The sequence below is a fragment of the Filicampus tigris genome, chromosome 9, assembly GCF_054856515.1.
Source record: "Filicampus tigris isolate MCC_2025a chromosome 9, RoL_Ftig_1.0, whole genome shotgun sequence".
NCBI classification, from domain to species: Eukaryota; Metazoa; Chordata; class Actinopteri; order Syngnathiformes; family Syngnathidae; genus Filicampus; species Filicampus tigris.
The window spans coordinates 22996820-23017042 of NC_141225.1; the positions used below are offsets into that span (position 1 = coordinate 22996820).

At 39.5% G+C, this 20223-nt stretch overlaps 1 protein-coding gene across 2 annotated transcripts in view; it reads right to left on the minus strand.

Annotated features, from left to right (window-relative positions):
• The window catches only part of suclg2 (succinate-CoA ligase GDP-forming subunit beta), a 52037-nt gene extending 33143 nt beyond the window's left edge, over nucleotides 1-18894 (minus strand). For both annotated transcript variants that reach the window (XM_086040477.1, XM_086040478.1), the window contains exons 1-4: nucleotides 18727-18894; nucleotides 6876-7023; nucleotides 721-820; nucleotides 82-172 (exon numbers count right to left, since the gene is read on the minus strand). In XM_086040477.1, coding sequence (XP_085896603.1) covers nucleotides 82-172; nucleotides 721-820; nucleotides 6876-7023; nucleotides 18727-18849 — 462 coding nt within the window. In that variant the 5' untranslated portion in view covers nucleotides 18850-18894. The remainder of the gene's footprint in view (nucleotides 1-81; nucleotides 173-720; nucleotides 821-6875; nucleotides 7024-18726) is intronic.
• Between the last annotated feature and the right edge of the window lie 1329 nt (nucleotides 18895-20223).

Sequence of the window (20223 nt, forward strand, 5' to 3'; positions counted from 1 at the left end):
ACTTGTACTTTCAAATTAGATATGAGGAAAAAAACAAAAAAAACAAAACAATGAAGCAATCTTTCCTGGACAACAACTTACCGTTTTAACTTTCACTCCATCTTTAGGTGTCTGCTTGGTTGTCAGATTGAAACCCAGCATCTTATTGGCCAGCTCACCAACAACTGCGGGGCTATGGGAGAGAGGAAAACACATCGTCACATACTGTATGCAATACTGTATAAAGCCAACTGTGGGCATCAATGCAGCATTGGGGAGTGACCAAAACTCTTCTATGCTGTACCGTCTGTCATTGAACCTGACTTATATCTGTATGCAAAGATTGATTCGAAAGAGGCGGATTTATAAGTGAATACAAAAGAAGCAATAGGGCTGTGATTATCAAGGAAAGCTAAGTACTCAATTCATTGGTTTCCCACTGCATATTCTAGCATACGGGTGCACTCAAAATGATTCAACTCCTGTTGCACGTTGTATTTGCAAATGGTAAAAACATATATATAAATATTTGCAATGAACCAACAAAGCAACAATGTAAACAGCTCATCACAACTTACATTAGAAAGTGATTTTTTAAGTGGCCACCTAATGAAAGTGTGTGCATTATTTTCATATCCAAGTAATCCTGACTATGGTATCTGTCTTCCGGGCAGCCTCACCCGAAATGATGGATTTTTGGATTTTTTTTTTTTTTTAGAGCAAGCAAAGAGGCATACTCACTCCTTTGTTAGATGCACTCCACCTTTGAGGCCGCTGTCAAATACACCCTTGCCTCGCCCACCAGCCAGAATCTGAGCTTTAAGCACAATCTCTTTGGCATCTGAAATCATATGAAGAAAGGTGAAAAAAGAGGAAAAATACCATATGTACCACTGAGTGTGACATGTGAAGTTTAAGGTGCAACATATTCAGTGACATGGATGACTATTGATGCTTTTATTCAGTACACAAATGATTCTTCCTACTGTAAACAGAATATCCAACGTAAAAATGCACTATTATATACATTAATATAATTAACATAGTCAATGTATGTAATAAAAAAAAACTTGACCCTACCCTCATAAAATAACACAACATCTCCTTTGCTGTCACTTTACCCGACAAGAGCTAAAAATTCACTATACCACTTCCACATTCATCCTACGATAGCTCCATTTAAATGGAGTTGGTACTCTTGATGAAAGATGCTTCCAGGCAAGGTTATTATTATCTAAGTGGCCAAGTTCAGCCACTGACAAGAGTCTCTCGTCAGGTTGGGGGAAAAAAAAAAAAAAAAAGAACAGTGGACAGCTAGATGAACACCTTGACCCTCGAGGCAAGAAACAAGCCCATCCTATGTCAGCAAAGGAAGGAGAACATGAAGACACAACCTGGGAAGTCACGGAGGCCGAAAAAACACATTTTCTGCAGGAAGAGCTAGAAGAAAAAAAAAGTACCAGAGAAAATAGTCTCTGACAGGATGGCGGGGATTAAACTAACACTGCATTAGTGAGACCCAGTCTTCACAGTCTGGAGCTTAGTGGGAGGGGGAGGTGGTTGGGGGAGAAGAAGAAAAGATGTACTCATATACAAAAAAGGTTTGAGAGGAGTCATCAATGAATAAATATGTTCATAAAAACTGCCACTTTGCGAAATTAAAAAGAGTTCAAAGTGAGATGAAATGGAGTGTCTTGCGGGCATGAGCGGCAGGGGATAACAACAGAAAAGTCTTGAGCTTTAAACGCAGGGCAGAATAACGTTGCCACATGAGAGAAGCGCTCTTTTTCCGGGATCACGTTATGCTTATGCAGAGGTGAAATAGTGGAGGTCAAGCACAAATAATATCATATTATAAGGCGACGATATGATTCTTCATTGTATGTATACAAATAGTTGGGACTTTAGAGTGTCTTCCAACCCATCAAATGTGAAACTAAACAACTACAAAGTCATTTTTTTTTTTTAAGGAGAGCTCATAATTTAAACATCTAAAACAGGCTGGATAGAGATTTTGGCACCCCTGATATAAAGGATGTCTGTGTAAAATAAAAATAGTGGAGTACCTTGTTTAATGGAGCAGTCAGATTTGAAAATTCCAATAAGTCATGTTTTACCATAAAAACCCGCCCAGAATTCTAAACAAGCCCGTATGTTTTGATGCTTGAGCGTAATTCCTTGACAGATGTGCATATTGAATTTGTGATGTTTTTCAAAATGGTGTTTAAAGCTTGATTTGAGTGGTGCCAGTTTTTGACATCTGAAGTACTACCAAAAGCTCACTGAAATATGATCGGATTCCAAATCAAAGTATGACAAGTGTTCTGCATGCAAAAACTATGTGGCAAGAGATGTGCGTTTATCTTTAACTGAATGTACCAAACAGAGTACAAATCAAATTCAGGGGTCAAAACCAACCTGAATGACAAGAGGTTTGGCTTAACACTTGTTGTCGATATTAGTGATGTAACGATAAGAGCGATATCGTGATAGGGCGATATTGCCACAATATCGTCTTATACCCACAAACCTGTGCCTTTGAAAATAATGGACGCAAACATCTATTGCAGATACTATTAGAGGAAATGTAGAGAGAATTCAGAGAGGTCTGCAGATGCCTGGTACATCTATAGAGTGATTCGATATTCCTTACTTATGTGCAATGTTTATTATCACATTGGCCCCAGAAGGACCAGAAAATGTAACAGATTGTGTTAAATGTTTAAACCTCCCCTGAGATGGGCTCATTTAAGAGCAATGGTGAACGTGAAGTTATCTTTTTGAAGTTCAGCTTCTTACTCATTTTCACCTGTTTTCTTTCAGCGGGAGAAAATGGTTCCGTGTTGCTCTTGTGATGACAGGTGAAGCAATACAATAAAACGTTATTTATAGAGCACATTTGACAACAGAGCACTTTACATACAACAAAAATAGCAATAATATAACAGGCGAAACCAATAAATTCATCCAAAATACTTTTAGATCGAATTCACATATGAATCGTTGTGTACAGTAGCTTTCATGCATGCAAGGTACCATGGGAACGAGTAATAGTCACATTGGCACGTTACTATCATGCTAATTCGATCGAGGAGGATGTGTGTCTAAAATAATTCCATGTCTCACCCGCGACGTGAATAGGTTAGGGTGCGTAATGAGGAGGTGGAAACACTAAGCTCCTTACAAAAATCATCTCTGAGAGAGACAGGCGGCTTTAGCCCGCAAAGCCTATTTACAGCTGTTAGGACAATTTAGAAATGCATGGCTTTTTTGAAAGCAGAGACTTAAGAGCTGGCTAATTTATGCTGTGCCATCAGGTCCGACGAGTGGCCAGTGAACAGCGTTTGTGCATGCAAGTGTCTCTCTAAGCCCTCTTATTATCGGAGTGCTCTGTGTTGCATATCTTGTTGACCATTAAAAATGTGCTTGTATTTAAAAAATAAATAAATAAATAAATTGTTAGTTCCAGCCACTTAAATTATATACCTGCAGCATCCATCACGCCCCCTCCTAATCAGGTATTTGCCACAATGGGAAAAAAGTGCAGAACCATCTGTCTTCCTTTGTCACAGGTGAATACTCGTAAGGAACAGGAGGTGCTCTGTCCATGTGAGGACTCTCGGGAATGTGCAGCACTCAACACTTACTGCACTCAATTTATTCTCCCTATCTAGCACTGGATTGGCTTGAACTTGGCCACGTAAAGCTGCTGTACTGCTTTCGCTTTACTATTTAATCAACAATAAAGGTTAGGCACAAAATTTAGTTTTATGTACTAAGACAGAGAGAGAGAGAGAGAGAGAGAGAGAGAGAGAGAGAGAGAGAGAGAGAGAAAGAGAGGCAACAAAGGATGACTGGCATTGAGGACTGCTGTACAGGTATCACTAAAGCGGAGTGGAACAAAAATAAAGACGGAATACTAAAATGTTGCTTTGCTTTGCAAAATTGAAGTCCATTTAGTACGTCAAATTAATTCAACGCATTCAAGAAAAAACTGTTGGGAATGCACTCAAGTACATCAAGGCCTTTAATAGACGGCACTTTTGCCCAACCACTCACTCATCCATAGAAAATGGCCATAAATGAATAGGCCAAGTCTCACTACCAGGTGGCGTGTCACATCACTCACTCGAGAAACTCCAAATGGTGGCAAAAAAAAAGCAAAACATAGCACAGCAACAACTGTGGCTCTGTCTTCTCATGAAGTTCAAGTACTTATTGTAAAACCCCATTCCTTCAAAATAACCCCATCTAGTAGACCATCGAGAAGAGGACACCACACAACTGCTACACAAAGGCGCGCACACACAAACACACACATACACACTATGCACAAAGCTATAAGAGGGTCATCTTATCCCTCAGCACTTTTGACAAAGACGCTAGCAAAAGGGCTGTGGTTAAGCCAACTCTACTCAGCACTAAATGCTACTGTCAGCATTTTCCACCAGAGACACTGCCTTCTTTTCTGCAAAGAAAAGATGAAAGTAATTTGAAAAAGGCATTTGAAGTGTTAAGGGGCACAAGGCGACTTCAGCGGGGACAGTTGGAACAACAAAGGAGGACTTACGGACTGAGAGGAGGTCCGGTCAGCCACATGCCTTACTTTCATCATATTTGATCAGTTTATATTTATATTTTGCTTAGGTTGGGTGTGTGAATTAAGTAAGCCCTTTTGAGGCCTGATTAGTTTGAATTGGTGGAGTCTAGTCTGTCACCATAATTTGTGCAGTATACAGTGAAGCAAAATATGACAACATTTCCGAATGAGCGCTTTCTGCTGAAGTCCCAATAAGTGGATGAACAGAATGAAAATTATTGGATGGGTCAGGGCCAATACCGATACCGATTATTAGCAGTCAAGGAAGGCAATAAGATAACCGATATTTGGAGCTGATATTCAGTTTTAGTAAATAGGAAAATATTGGCCTCAAAATCTATAAAAATTAAAACTTAACTTTGTTGAATCGCCTTCATCGCTGGCATTGATATTAAGAGTCCAAAAGTGCAGGCATGGCAGAAATAAAAGAAAGGGCGGCAAATGTAGTTATAATTAAAAATGTCCACAGAAAAAAAAATCATCAAGATGCATCTGCCAAGCAAGAGACGAAGCACAAAGTGCACTTGAGAGAAAACAACTTAGTGGACATAGTAACAGAAAAAGAGTGGACTAAAGAAAACAAACGTCTTTGATCAAATGTGCCGCGAGGTTTTTAGCGTGTTCATTTCTTTTTTTTTTTTTTTTTTATATGTTTCAATCGCAATGTGTTTCTTCTGTTTTCCGGACATGGACGCACACAGTTTGTACGGAGTAAGAACCATGCCTCCTTTGTTTGTAGTCGGGATCAGCTGTTAACACAGATTCCCGGAGCGTTACTCGACATTCATGGTGAGCTGAGTAGAAAGACAGAAGGCGGCGTGTCGTGCCGGGACAAAGCGTCCAGCTCCAGCTGACCTTCAAGTGCTGCTAGGGACATCTTGTGAAATTCTCAAAATTGTTGCTAAAACATTTCATTGTGTCCAATTAGTTACTCAATGACAAAGAAAATAGTAGCAACAAATAACATTAAAGGGCAATCCCTTTTTTATTATGGAATTTTAATAACATTCAGAGAGTTTAAAAATGGAGGTGCCGCTAAAATTCCATTACAGAGTGAAAAGGTTTAAACTCTTGACATGTCATTGGATTTTAGTAATGGTTCTGAGCAATGAACTTTTGACTATTTTTCTTTGGGTCCCTGTGGGGTATACATTACAAAAGCGTTGACTTCCTGACAGCTCCTTGCACATGTCTCCCAGTATGGGTCCATAAAAATTCAAACAATGAGCCATTATTGTCTGAGTCACCCATCTGCCAAAAATGTTAATAACCGCCCTATGAACCAGATGAATGGTCATTTAAGTCAATGCGAGTCAATGAATCGTGAAGTATTTTACTTTTTGACTTTTGAGAGGTGCAATGGAACCCCCCTCCCCGCCCAAACAAGTAAAAGGCGTTTCATTTTTCTCTTGTACAATAGAGTGACATTTATTCTCTGCTTTTAACACGTCACACCCGGGGACCAAAACTGTCACAGGTACTTTTTGAATTTCTGATTTCAGGCAGTGGTTAGAGTGGCACCAATACTGCAGAGCCACAATCCCGGATGCAGAGTTGTAGCTGGAGAGGGCACTAAATAACATTATTTAAAAAAAAAAAAAACAATAATAAAAGAAAAAATACACACACAGCTGAAGCTGGTTATAAATGTGTGGGTAATTTGATGAGTGGGCACAGAGAAGAACAGCGGAGCTGGTAGATGAAAGATAGATTTGTGTGAGTGCATACAAATGTGTTTTCGGTTCTGTTCTATTTTAGTCATAACTGTTGAAATAAAAGAACTAAACTGTGTTGTCACTTTTCAGCATGGCGTGGCGTGAACACGCATGGGTAATGGTCCCATTTGCAAGCCAAGGGTTCAAATAAACTATAGAAGAAAAATCCAAACAAAAGCCATGTGAGGTGTGAAAAACTGAACATGAGAGGCTGTGAAAAAAATTAATTCGGTTGAGTGCCACGATGAAAAAGCAAGAAGGCACAATCATCAAGCTGAAAAAACAACAACAAAAACAGGCTGCGATGCATTAGCCACAAATTTGGAAGACATGATTAATCTTGATAAAACTTCATCTCTGATTAATCCCAACAGTTGACATGTCTTGCAGCACGGCCAGAGAGTCATGCAACGTCATTTCACTGTGCCCCACCACATTATTGTTTTTAAAATCATTAGTAATTAGTAATGTAATGAAACACATATCGTATCTTCAAGGTGGCAATCTCGTGTTGTATCACTTTGATTTCCAGAACCTCCACAACAAACGTGAGTGTGTATATGTGTTTTTCGACTACTCACCGAGTCTCTTCGCAGCCTCTAAGGCCTGGGAGGCCGTGTCGGCTACAAAGAAGCGTTGGACAGCCACGCCACACTCTTGCATCAACTTTTTACTCTGGTACTCTTGAAGATTCAGCCATCTTTTCGGACTCACCCAGCTGCACTGAAGCTGATAAAAGAAAGCAGGATGCCAGTCTGAGACGAGTCACCTTCAGCGTAACGTCGTCAACATAATCCAAAATAAAATCACAAATCGACACAATCTCTAATGGGAACATTTCCCCTCTGCCGTGTCGGAAAAGGTCTACCGCAATACACGAGTCTTTACCTTACTATGAATTGCACAGACTACATCCTCTCTCCGCTCCCTAATTCTGTCTTGTCTGCTGCTGCCTTCGAACATCTCTGGTTCCCTTTTTCCAGTAATGAGGCGTTAAGTCAGGTTGAGCAGCATGAGGACAGCTCTTGAGCTATTTGCACCATCAGCAGACACAAGCCTTGTCAGCTCCAGCTGCTGCTATTAAAAAGAGATTGAATTTGAAATCTGACGGAGAGACAAAGGTGGAGGAGGTAAGATTCCCTATAGCGGTGCTGTGCGCGAACGGAAACAAGGATTTTAAGTTAGGTTCTGGCAACTATGTAACTGGATATTGACTGAGAAGTCACTGCACAAAATGCACTGTGCACAAAAGAAACCGGACACACTTCATCAATCATACGGCCAATGTTGCTTGTTGCAACAAAGCTCAGTATGATGCCAGAAATATGTTGCCCTCTCCAACAGCAAAACAATCCCCTCAGCGCAGATGACAAAAATGTTTTCAAAGTCACCTGAAAAAGGCAACTGCGGCTGACTTGGTCAAAGAGCTCTACAGTACGTGGGCAATCGTGAACTTTTCTAATTGCGATTTGTCTTTTCATGCGGTAGTGCAGACACTGTGGCTTCACAAATGACCTTTACAAACATAAGTACGTTTTAGAAAGCTTCCACCCTGAATTTTTCCAAATATTTACACCTAAGAAACACAAATATGTATTCTTGATTATAAACGGTTATGTGTGTATTTTCCCCGTGCATTGCAAACGGACAGAGTGGGGTGGCATCCCGTTGGTGTCCCACGGAACAAGTTTTAAATGTCAGATCATGACCGTCAAGTGTTCAATTTAGTCACGCATCCATTGAACTTTTGTCAAACGATAATTGTCTTTAACAGCTATATTTCCCAACGGACATCATGTCTGGCCATAGAAATGATTCTCAGAAATAAAGAAAGAGACAAAAGCAGGAATAGAGGCTACGCTTAAACCACCTCCACATTCAGTCAAACAAGTCGAAGCACTTGAGAGAAAATGTGGAGTAAAGTTATTCCCCATTCTCACTGGTTCCACTTCAGTGGGTTATCTTCACATTTGAGTGTGTTGCAAAATACCACTCGAGGCCGACTCAGATGAGGAATCACAATAAATGCACGTGGACAAATTTGTGGATTTTCCTCCTTCAGTTTTTTTCTCATCAATACTCTAATATTTGCTAATTATACCTTCAGGCATATGTTTGTACAATTGTGTGGGTGTGTGTGGGATTTTACAAGAGAGAAGGACAAATAAAGACCAATCGTTAAATGCACACAACAACAGGATAAAAAGGTACATTTTACAAAGCCGGTTTATGCAAACACTCTTAAGCCAGCAACATTTAAGCAGCCAAAACACCTCTTGTGTGTGTAACGCACTTATTTTGAAACTTAGATTTGCATTATTTCCGGTGAACCACTTAGCGAACTGACGCTGACTTACTGATCAGAGCAACAGGTTCACCACATCAAACACAACACTTGGGTAAAGCCGATTATGGCTAATCATACCGATACGTTTGCATGCACATGTATTTGAATAATACTATTTACGGGTCATTGACGCACACTGCCGGACAAATTCACAATACTGCACACATGCTATCCTCGGACTTATATACGAAATAAACAAATACATTATTGAATGGTAGCTGGATAGCTCGGTGACTGGATGTGCAATTGTCACTTTGGTATGTGTCCAAATAACAATGTTAATACTGTATCATAAATTATGAAATGATACTGAATATGTACACTGGCCGTCTGCTTGTTAACAAGGCGTGGACAGATGGCAAAATCCCTTTTATGAGGAGCAAAGCCTCTCATTTTGTCACCATTACAGCTGCGTAAAGAGAGATTGAGAGCAGCTGCACCATGACCGTGCATCAGTGTGGCACAGGATATGAGTGTACTGTATAATTACTCATACTTTATTTCTATTGGTGTTGAGTAATTAGGGCATCCGAACAATGTTTCAATCTTGCAAAGCCTGCAGGCCAACGGCTCTCTAAATGTTTGCATTGCACGCAAATTTCAATGCATATTTTCCGCTTCAGCTTCCTTTAGTGTGATTGCCTTTATTAGTTTATGTATGAACTGTGAAATTAGAAATATTTGACAAGTAGAGGGGATGTCACAGTATTGACAATAGTGATATCGCGATATTAAAATTGCCACGATATATCGTCGTCGTCATGTCACAATATTAATAGCAGCACATTTAAAAGCCCAAGTTGTTTTCCATTTGAGCAGTTCCAGCACCCCTTGGTGGTTAGTTTATTAGTGCAGTTTAATTTGATGCCACCTACGTTTGAGACCCACGCTAATCGCCAGATGAAGGAGAACGCAACACTTTTGAGTTCCTTCACAAATTGTGAGTTCATTAGCAAGTAAGTGCCTTAATATTACAACTTCGGACATTGTAGGTCATTTATATACATTGCGGTTAATGTTAACTGTACTATTTAACGTGTACATACATTTATCAGAAGTGTTGAAGCCACTTCATCACTGAGGTAGATACGATTAAGTCATCAACAAGCGTTATCCCAATCTGTAGAGTTCAAAATCTCTTCCGTAAGCAAAATTTATAGTCCACCTACCGCAAATACCGTGCATCCCTGCCTGCGGGGTGAGTTAGGTTGTGTGATTTATCTTCTACTTTTCCAGGCTGTCATAAAGCAAAGCAGATTGAAACATGCCAAGCTGTTTTCATTGTTAGCATGTCTGTTGTTGAATTTTTTTTTTTTTTTTGTCCGCTCAAGGACTGGAACTTAATGACATACCCCCATTTTCCCATCCCTGTATGATTGGTAGGAAAACACGGGCAACAAAGGTGTCTCAATGAGACTCAGTCCTGAATATTTTACACAGAGGGGTGGAGAGCTCTCCACTTGCAACAGCTCTTGCAGGGACTTCAAACAACGGGCAGCTTCTCGTTCTGTCTCAGCTTGAGAACACATTTACATTTCCTCCCCGCAAGGGACAAAGTTAGCTCCAACTAGATTTGAATACTGCTTTACCAAGGTTAATAGGCATTTCTGTAACTAGTGAGATGCTTTGGGCTTCTCAATAATTTACATGAGCATTAAGAAAATTTGGGAAGGTTCTAAAAACGGCAATGTGATGTGTGTGGTAACAATTCTAAAATATTATCTGTCAGCAAGGAAAAAGTGTGCTTAACACAAAATCAGTTGATGTCATGTAACTTGACAATAATATGAACAAAAGTGCAGTACTAAGGATCATGCCAGGGCCGGGCCATGAGACGATATTTTACACTTCACCAAATCAGACTATCAAAGAAAACATTTTAAAAAATGTTGCAGTGCACTTTGCATTCTTTTCCAGAGCTTGCCTGAGGGGATTCTTTAATACATTATATTAAAGTCATGGAACATTATATTAAAGTCAAGGAGACCTTACTTTCGTTCACTACAATTTGTCAGCCAGACAGTGTCATTTTTGAGCAATAAATCTAGTGATGGCAGTGCTACTACGCGACTATACACATTGTTATACATCAATGGGTCTACTACTTGGGGTATTAAAAAAGAATGACAATCCAGTAAGACCTCTAAACTTGCTGCCAATCAAACATTTGCATGAAAAAAATAACAGCACTGGTGCTGCCGTCCAACCCAAACGAGACTGGCTTTCCCGACTAACGACCAACTGATTAAAGTGCTGACACAGCATAGATGGACTGATTTTACAAGAACTATTTTCATATTTTATTGACACAGCAACCGTTTTGTAGTCTTGCAGTGCCTTTGCCTAACTCACCTGTTATCTATTCTCAAGTATGACACCTTTGAATAAGACTACATAGGACCATCCAAGCTTATTAACGATGCTAATTACTTAAATACCTGTAGGGAGACAGCAGTCAGGTTTTGCATTTTTAAGCCTGTCTGCTGGAGATTAAACCTACCCTGGCAGGATGAAAATCTACTTGATCTAAATCCAGGAGGTCATGCTCTACTGCTCCTGCCTCTGCTCATCTGTACTATTTACAGGTCTTTCACAGACAGATGCCATTTTTCTCTATACCCTAATGGTTTGCGTGTGACTTTTGTTTTGAACAGGCAAGGACACAGAGCAGTACATTGGAAGGTGAAAAAAAGACACACAAAAAAGAAACTATTTGGTGTTATGCTTACAAACATTGCATACATTTCCTTATGTTAATTTTTCATACGGCAGACAAGATAAAAACTATTGTATATAACAGTGTTCCCCAACCACCGGGCCGCGGGCCACTTTGGACCGGGCCGCAGTAGGCCGCACTGATGAAAAAAATAAATAAATAAATAACAGTAATTCCAGTTTATTTATTATCCGAGGCCGAAAAATATTTAATTTTGAAAAGTGACTGTATTCTCTCCATTACATCCATCTATGACTGACTCTTAATACATGTCAAGTTGTCTCCGTTGTGTAATGCTAATATTGAATGCACAAGCTAGTAAAATAGACAAATTCGGAACGTTTCTTTGCAATGGGGAAAAGGCCCAGTGAGAATTCAACACAAGAGCCTATGCCCAAGAAGAAAAAGAAAGGTACATTTCACAGACAATACCAGAAAGCCTACTTGAAATATGGATTTACGGCGACAAGTGATTCTCACGCACAAAGTAAGCTCGCTCTGCACAATATGCGCAGAGTCAATACAGACTTCAAAACGGATTCATCAATGAATATAAGCGCCTTGAGAGCAACATACTTGGTGGCTAACCGCATTTCTTGGGCTAAAAAGCCGTTCAAAATTGTTTTTTTGCAATGATGAACATATTTCTTTGGCAAATGTTACATTGTCATATAGACATCTTTTGTAATAAAATATTTTGGAAGATGATTATCTTAAATTCGCCATTTATCTGTCGTGCAATTTATTTTATCATGGAACAATGGGGCATAATGCTGTTTCAAGTCTAGTATGGAAAATACCCCAAAAAAGTGCATCGATAACTAGATATTGAATCGTAGCCCTCTGCATCGGGATCAATAGAAGAATTGTGGGATGGCAAGACATTACCACCCCTACTATTAAGAGAATCATACAAATCAAATCGACATCTAAGGATCATTAGTCATACATCTTCATTTTTGACTCACTATCAGTGCTTTCATTTCCATTAGTGAATCACTGCTGAATCAATCATCGGTAATGAAACGAATGCTCTATGTGTCAAGGGATATTCAATGTTTTTTTGGTTTTATTCAGAAAAAAAGATCAGATAAAAACAAAGTGGTTAGAGATTTTGTTCATCTCGAACAAATGGCCACCCAAAAAGAGCACACAGAAAGGAACATCAGCCATCAACACCAATTTAGCTAATTCGATAAAGTTGAGTTTGACGAGTTTCTCTGCTTAGCATGCTAATGCCCCATAAGGCATACAACTGCTACATGACTGACTTTAAATGGAAATATGCTTATTATTCACTCTTGTTTGTTTATGCGGAAAATCCGCATCAACTTTGGATCTTTGCCTCCATTTTTTTTTTTTCTGTGCCACCTCTCTAACGACTTACTTAAAACACAACCTGTATTCATGAGTCATAAAAGAGAAGCTAACTGCAACCTCATTAGCAGAAAAACAGTCTACTGCGGTAGATATGCCAATGATTTTGATGTTTCTTGGTCCCGCACTATTTGATGTCTGTGCTCAAGGAAGTGGACACAATCAAGTTCCTTTTCATTTCTGGCCACATGGTTTGCTAAACGGACAGGGAAAATACAAGAGTTCATCATGTGAATGGGAACAAATCAATTACTTAGAATTAGTGAACTGGCAATCTGTTCATTTCTTGAGCATTTGATAAAGCCCCTGTAGGAGCATTCTGGTTAATTAACTGTAGCCATTTTTCATCATCAATTAGACAGTGTCATTTCAAAGGGGTTAAGGTCAATGCATGACAAGTAACGAGGATGTTAACCTCAGCAGACTTGGGGCAGGCCAGTGTATATACAGTACTGTAAATTAGGCTTTGGCTTGCCTCTGAAAAATCAAACAATGCAAGATCCAGGACAACATTGTGAAAAATGAATTAAAAAGTGTTGTCACAATAACAAATGGAATGGTCAGTGCATGATAGTAATGATGATGTAAACCTCCGCAGACTTGGGGCAGATCAGTGGACAGTATATCCTGTAAATTAGCCTACGGGGTGACTCTGAAAAATCAAACAATGCAATATCCAGGACAACGCTGTGCAAAAGTGAGTTAATTAAACAGTGTTGTCACAATACCAAAATTCCCCACGGCAAAAAACGCAAACATCCATAAGAGCAGCGGAATCATAAAAGGATAAAACATGAAACTTCAAATTACGAGGAGCAAGGAGACAGCAAAATTGCCATTAAGACACTCAAGATAAGCTCTAGGTCTCAGTTCTGCCGTATTTGTGACAATTTCAAGGATTTTGTGCTTTCCCTGTCTAGTCCCCCCCCCCACATATTTATTAGCTCATTCGCATCTTCTTTTCATCACTGTTTTCTCCTCCTCCGATCGCCACTGCTTTTCGTGCCTGTTGTTTTGTCGAACAATTGAGATGTGCGTCTTTTGATGACGTATAGGTCGGCTGAGCGCAAACTAAGCGGCCAGACCGCATGGAAAAAACAAACAAAAAAAAAAACACCACAATCCTCACCACAGCAATCAAACACAGGGCTGACATATAGAAACCAACAACCATTTACGGGTGCAAAAAAAAGTTCCCTTAGGTATGACTCATACCTAAGGGAACTTTTTCATTTCCAACCATGCAAACTCCACAAAGTGAGACAATGGATGGAGAGATTCAAAACCAGAACACTCTCACTTCTTGAATGCTTACTGATTCATGGTACTTCCCTGTTGTTGTTGTTTGTTTCACTGTAATAGGCTGCAGATTTCCAGTGACCGTGAACAGAACAAACAGTATAGAAAACAGATGACTGGATGAATAAAAGAAGGGATGACATTTAAGCCTATACATAGAGGACAATATTTTTCATCTTTAAAACAAAAGCACCCCTAAGACGAAAGTACCCATCCCTGCTACAGCATATTACTGTGACATTTTGTGATCACTCTCTGAATGTCAAGACTCTTGCTGCAAATCCGCTAAAAGCAGAATTCTTTCATAGTTTGGTGTTACTTTATTCTCAGCCTAATTTGAATTGTGCAAGAGTGGTTTTAGTTGGGTCCTGTTACCGCAAAATGCAGTACAGAGCTAGTATGAATACTGTCGCATCAGAACTTTGTGTGTGAAAAGAGCTTTGCGGTAGTTTTTACCTTTTGTAGCTGAGTATCTCGTCTAACTTCCCAGAAGAAAGAGACAATAAATCAAGGCTTAAATTGTGGGGTTTTAAGGACAACGAAACACACGCAGGAGCCTTTACATAGTCAAGACCTTGAATTGATTCAAGGTCTATGGTGGTAGTTTTAAACAGTTGAGTTCTTGAATATGAGGAAATACAACGTTTTTAAATCAATCAACAATCGTTTTTTAAGAATCGTAATTTCAGTATCAGTCAATATAATGATATTATTCTTTTCCATAAATCGCCCAGCCCTAGCGCGCAGTCTGCGCATCAAGCAGTTCATGCTGTGCTTTAGTGAACGGGTTCATGTTCAAGCCATACTTCACGGCAAGGATTTGCCGCCATTACGCCAGTTGGAGTGGCGCGTCGAATCGATGCTGGTTGAGCTGTCGATGCCTCTCATACCACCAAGATCGAATGCCGAACTTAGGGAGTGATAGTCCAATCTTTTGCAATATTGTGCCAGAAAGCAAAACGGGACAGGCATCAATCAGCAGACTCACACAAGGACCACACCACAAGGGGCAGAGCAGCTTGCTCGTGCAGCAAAAGAATCTCTATGGAACAGTTACATATTGATAGCTTTGCGCCAAAATCTATAAGTAGCTGCCAAAATTAATTTGCGCCGGCCCGCCACAGGTAAATGTATTATGTGGGGAAACACTGCGGCTCTAATGTCTTATTTTGCGGAGCCAGGCAATTATGTCATGGACACGGAGGGGGAAAAAATGCATGGAATCAGATATCCTCCGATTGTAATTAAGCCTCTTCCAAATGTGGGTACAAATTTTAAACGTATCGGACAGTAAATTGACCGATCTGATAATGCAACTTAGATGGAATCAAAATACACAGATATGCACCCTGGCCTGTCCAAACAACACAATTTACCACATTCAAAAACACCAGCTGTAAATCAAAACGACAGGAAGAGCATAATGGTCTAAATACAGCACAGAGGAGTTGCGTCGATCATTAAATAAGGATAATAATTGCAGAAGGCAGACCCTTTCTTTAAATTGAAATCAATGGCAGACGAGTCAGTGCCATCTTACTAAACAATATGCAACTTTTTAAGAAAATTATTCATTTATCATTGTTTACTTCCATGTTGTCACTGGCCGGGCCGGTGTTGACAATGCTGTGCAGTTATTTCCACGCAATTTGGGCCCGCAGATGCCCCAAGATGTGTTCCGTGAATGTTAAGACAGCCATAATGAATAATGTCACTTGAGATATACATGGTAATAGACACTTTAAAAATCAAATCAGAGATGAGCATTAAATTGGAATTGGGTACTTGATAACTGCAGTGTGAATCCAGCCTTCCAGACATTATGGCAGTCTGAGCACATTTGTGTGCATCTTATGCGTACGTGCAGTGACGAGATGTTGGGGTGGCTGGTTGGGCTGCATTCTTGTGTGGTATTAAGTACAGCAGCAGTTAGGTAGCAGCACTGAGTCAGGTGGTCCCCGGAGTGCCGTTGACGATAATTACTGTCGAGAGAGTGTCTCGCGAGACAGTGAGCCAGCTGCCTGCCTGGCTCCATCCGTAACATATGCCACTTTCTCATTGAGTGCCTCAATGTAGCACTCAGGCTAGTCATCTACTGTCAAGACCTCGTCAGTGTCACAATTTGACAGTCTGATATCACGGAAAATGATGTCATTATAAAATCTTAGAAACTTGAATGTAAAAGTAAACAATATCAAACCAATGTGAGCATCCATGCTGCTAAAGTTTCATCTCTTAAACACTGGCGACAAGCAGGTGCTGTCCGCTGACACGACAATACTTTCAAGGTCTCAATTCATTATTAAAAAAAAAAATTATAAATCGCATTTGATATCATTTTGTCCGGTTTGAAAGATAATTTGGATTGGAAGTTATTAGACATTATATTATGTTAATTTCATTGTCCAGCCAAGCCTGGAGCCTGGATTGAACCCACGACCTCTGAGGTGTGAGGCAGATGTGCTAACGAGGGGGCCACTGGCAATGATCTCATGTTTATACATATATAAAAAAAATAAATAAAAAAATAAAAATTAGAGGTGCACCAATTAATCAATTATTATCAAATGAATCACTATTTTTATTGATAATCAATTAGATACTGTTTTTAATTAACAAAAACAAAAATTTACAAACTAGGGGAGACCGTCTTGGGACAGACAAATCGCACAAATTGTTCGACAGAGCAGTGTTGATATTTGACATTAATTTGATCCCACTTGAAACATTAAGTATAAAGTGGACATCTGTGGTGATAGTGATACATCTGCCATGCAGATGGTGCATTTGTGACGTCAATGACATAACGTCATTTTTAGAAGACCTCTGCGTCACATGACGACATCGAGGAGTGATCGTCTAATTTCTGCAATACATTTCAACCTCCTCCCGCCTCGCTCCTTTTAGTCTCCTCCCTCTTCGGTCAAATTTCTACTGGACAGTGCTAGCATGTACAGAAAGAGGTGAGGGGCGAGGACCAAGATTGTTGCACTTAGATTAATGAGATGAGCCCACTGACACCAACAGCGATCCAACAGCAACTGACTACTACAAGATTGGAGGCTGACCACATCCTGGGAGGCGCTGCTATGGAGATTTCTACATTGACAATTGGGCCCCTGCTCAGCTCACCGATGTCATCTTCCTGCAGCACTTCATTTGATTAACTATCACATCACTTTAACAAACACTGTATAGTACTATAATGTGTGTTCAATGTTGCCCACTCGGCATCCATTGCAGCCTGATCATCCTGGAAGGGGGATCCCCCCCATCTGCTGTCCCTTCTCAAGGTTTCTCACTTTTCCCCAAATGTTTTTTTTTTGAGTTTTTCCTTGCCCTCCTGGGGGTTAAGATCAGGGGATGTCATGAATATGATCTGGTACATATGTGAAGCCCTTTGAGACTTTCTTGTGATTAAGGGCTATATAAATAAATTTGACTTGACTTGACACACTCGTTTTCCTGGCAAAGTACCTTAATGTGGCCAAACGACTGTCCAAAAAAGTTACAAATAATCAAAATGTTGATATTGTTTTTTTGTGTGATTTTCTTTCAAGGGTATCTTAATATCAATAAAATATACAATGAATTCCACGTTGTCTGTTTTCATTTCACTGCTTTTAATTAATTTTAACTTTTTTTTTGGCCTGTTATAGTTTAGTAATGGTACTATGCAGGTACAGTATCAAAGTCTTTTTTTTTTTTTTTTTCATTTACATACATTTCAAACACATCTTGCAAAAATATTGAATGTACAATATTTGAGGTTTGTGGGAGGGGTTAAAGTACTATTCCAAAATGTTTGGTAGCCCTTTGCAATTCCACCTGGCAGTTTTACCTGAACGAAGGTCGGCCTTTTTTTATGTATTAAAACTTCCATAATTCAGTTCCATTAGCACATAAAAGGATTCTGACAGTTGAGGAGCAAAAATCAAAGTGTTTTCTTCAAAAAGAGACCAAAACTATGCCAATACTCCAAATGGTTCAGGTACAGCATCAAATTTACTTTGGTGCACCTTTCGTTCAGGTAAAACTGCCAGGTGGAATTGCAAAGGGTTAATGCACGGTTGCACCGTTTCTTTACTCATTACTTTATACCTGTACATTCCATACAAGAAGAGGTAGGGGTAGGGTTATGAATGTAACAGTAACTTTGCTATGGACACATCTAATCAGAGTAAATACATTGTTCAAAGTACCAAAATCAGTCAACAATTGGTGAAAGTACAAAGTTTGACCTTTACACTGGTCTTATCTGAAACGGTGATGCTTTGGCGACTTGAAACTGTTCTCTGCTTAAAGCTTTCGGACAAACGGTTCCGCTCAATTCATCACGAAAATATGACAAGGTCAATGAATATGATGAACGATGCGCCCCTGCATACATTCTAAGGGGTGTCAGACGTCAATTTGTATGATACAATTGTCATTTATAATGACCTGACATTTTTACTCATACAAGCTCGCGTAACCGTTCTCACGTAACGCACAATTACAATTATGATAGAAAAACAAAATCGTTATTTGTCAACAACTGAGTGCTCCTGTCAACTTTACCTTGCATGCATGCCTCGCGTTTGTCAGACGTGCTAACATGCTAACCGAGTAACATCATCGTGCAGACATTCATCGAATTTGACATGAGAGTGCACACCTGCATTCGGAGGAGGAAGGGAAAAAAAGACAATACCTTCAGTTTGTTCATGAGTAGGTGCTTTGACGTGGCTGCCCTCAGTCCTCTCGTTGCAGCCTGGGCTGCCATGGATGCCGCCATGTTGATACGGAACTGCGAGTATGATGACGTCACTGACATGTGCTTGTTACCACGTCAACGGACACTCGGGGGCGGAGCTTGGAGAAAAGTTCACCCAGCACAGGTGACAAAACTTGAGTATAACATGCAAATGAAAATGGCATTTTGATTAATTGTCATTTGTGATTAAATAACCGTTAAGTAAGTGAGGTCTAGATCATATGTTTTTTTATTTATTTAAATGAAATTACAATTTTATGTTTTAAAGAAAAACAGATAATACAGTAAACCATGATTCACTCAACCATACATAGTACACTTATTTTATCTATTGAGTGAGTGAGTGAGTGAGTGAGTGAAGATATTTCCTTTTTCCCCAAATATCTTGCTGTGTTTAGTGCAACCTTGTAACATATACTCAAACACCTGAAAAAACATTTTTAAAACTTATCTGAAAAATCATTTACAATTCAAAACAAAGAAAGTTATTTTATTAGGATACTATTTTTTTTTAATTTGAGTATTATTCTAGTTACAGCAACAGGGTTGTAAATCAATGCTAATGTTAGAGTTTATTTCAGCATTCGCTAAAGAATACATGCTAACTATTTTAGCTATTATGTTGTTATTATGCAACAAAAATAAACTTAGCTATTCATCCACCAATGAGTAAAACAGTAGACGGAAGTGCGTTTGATATGATGGACGGATTGACCGATAGGAGATTACTATTTGGTCCGGTTTGACAAATACACAGACGGATGGCAGAAGGATACCCAGGCTGCATTCGGATGGAGATTGACGGACCAGAAAATTTTAGTAAAATGCCCACCTCTGCAAAAGACATACCTGGACATGAAAATAGCTCGTGTTAAGAATCTAGTCACTACCAGCTGTTAACTTCCACCACTGCCAACAGCAATTTGGACCTTTCTCTGTATTATCTTGAGAAGTTAACCACCCTGCTTTCGCCAGCCTCAATTCCCACAAAAACCCTCGCCTGACTGTTGAAAGCTTCTGTCATTGCTGTTCACTGTCGAGATTGTCAGCTATCAACTGATGGCCAACGCAATCTACTCCCCCACTAGAAGCATAGTAGAACATTTCACCAAATAGTTGTTTGTTAGGATCCACATGGAAAAAGAACTGCAAACTAAAAAAGTGTCAAGAAAGAAAAATCAGGTTGTGGGTTACAGATTACTTTTGCGTTCTTTTCACAAGCATAAATTATATTTGTAACATTTAGCTTTAAAATCAGGAAGGCCGAGAGTATGTCTTTACGCTATCCTACAATTAAATACATGCAAGTATAGTATTTGAGCTATTGCACCAAAAGTTTGCTTGGTAAAACTTTGAATGCCTGTCTGCGTTAATAACTTCTAATTGCTATAATTTCAGCGCATCACATTGCTCACAGCTTGGTTCTTATGCAAC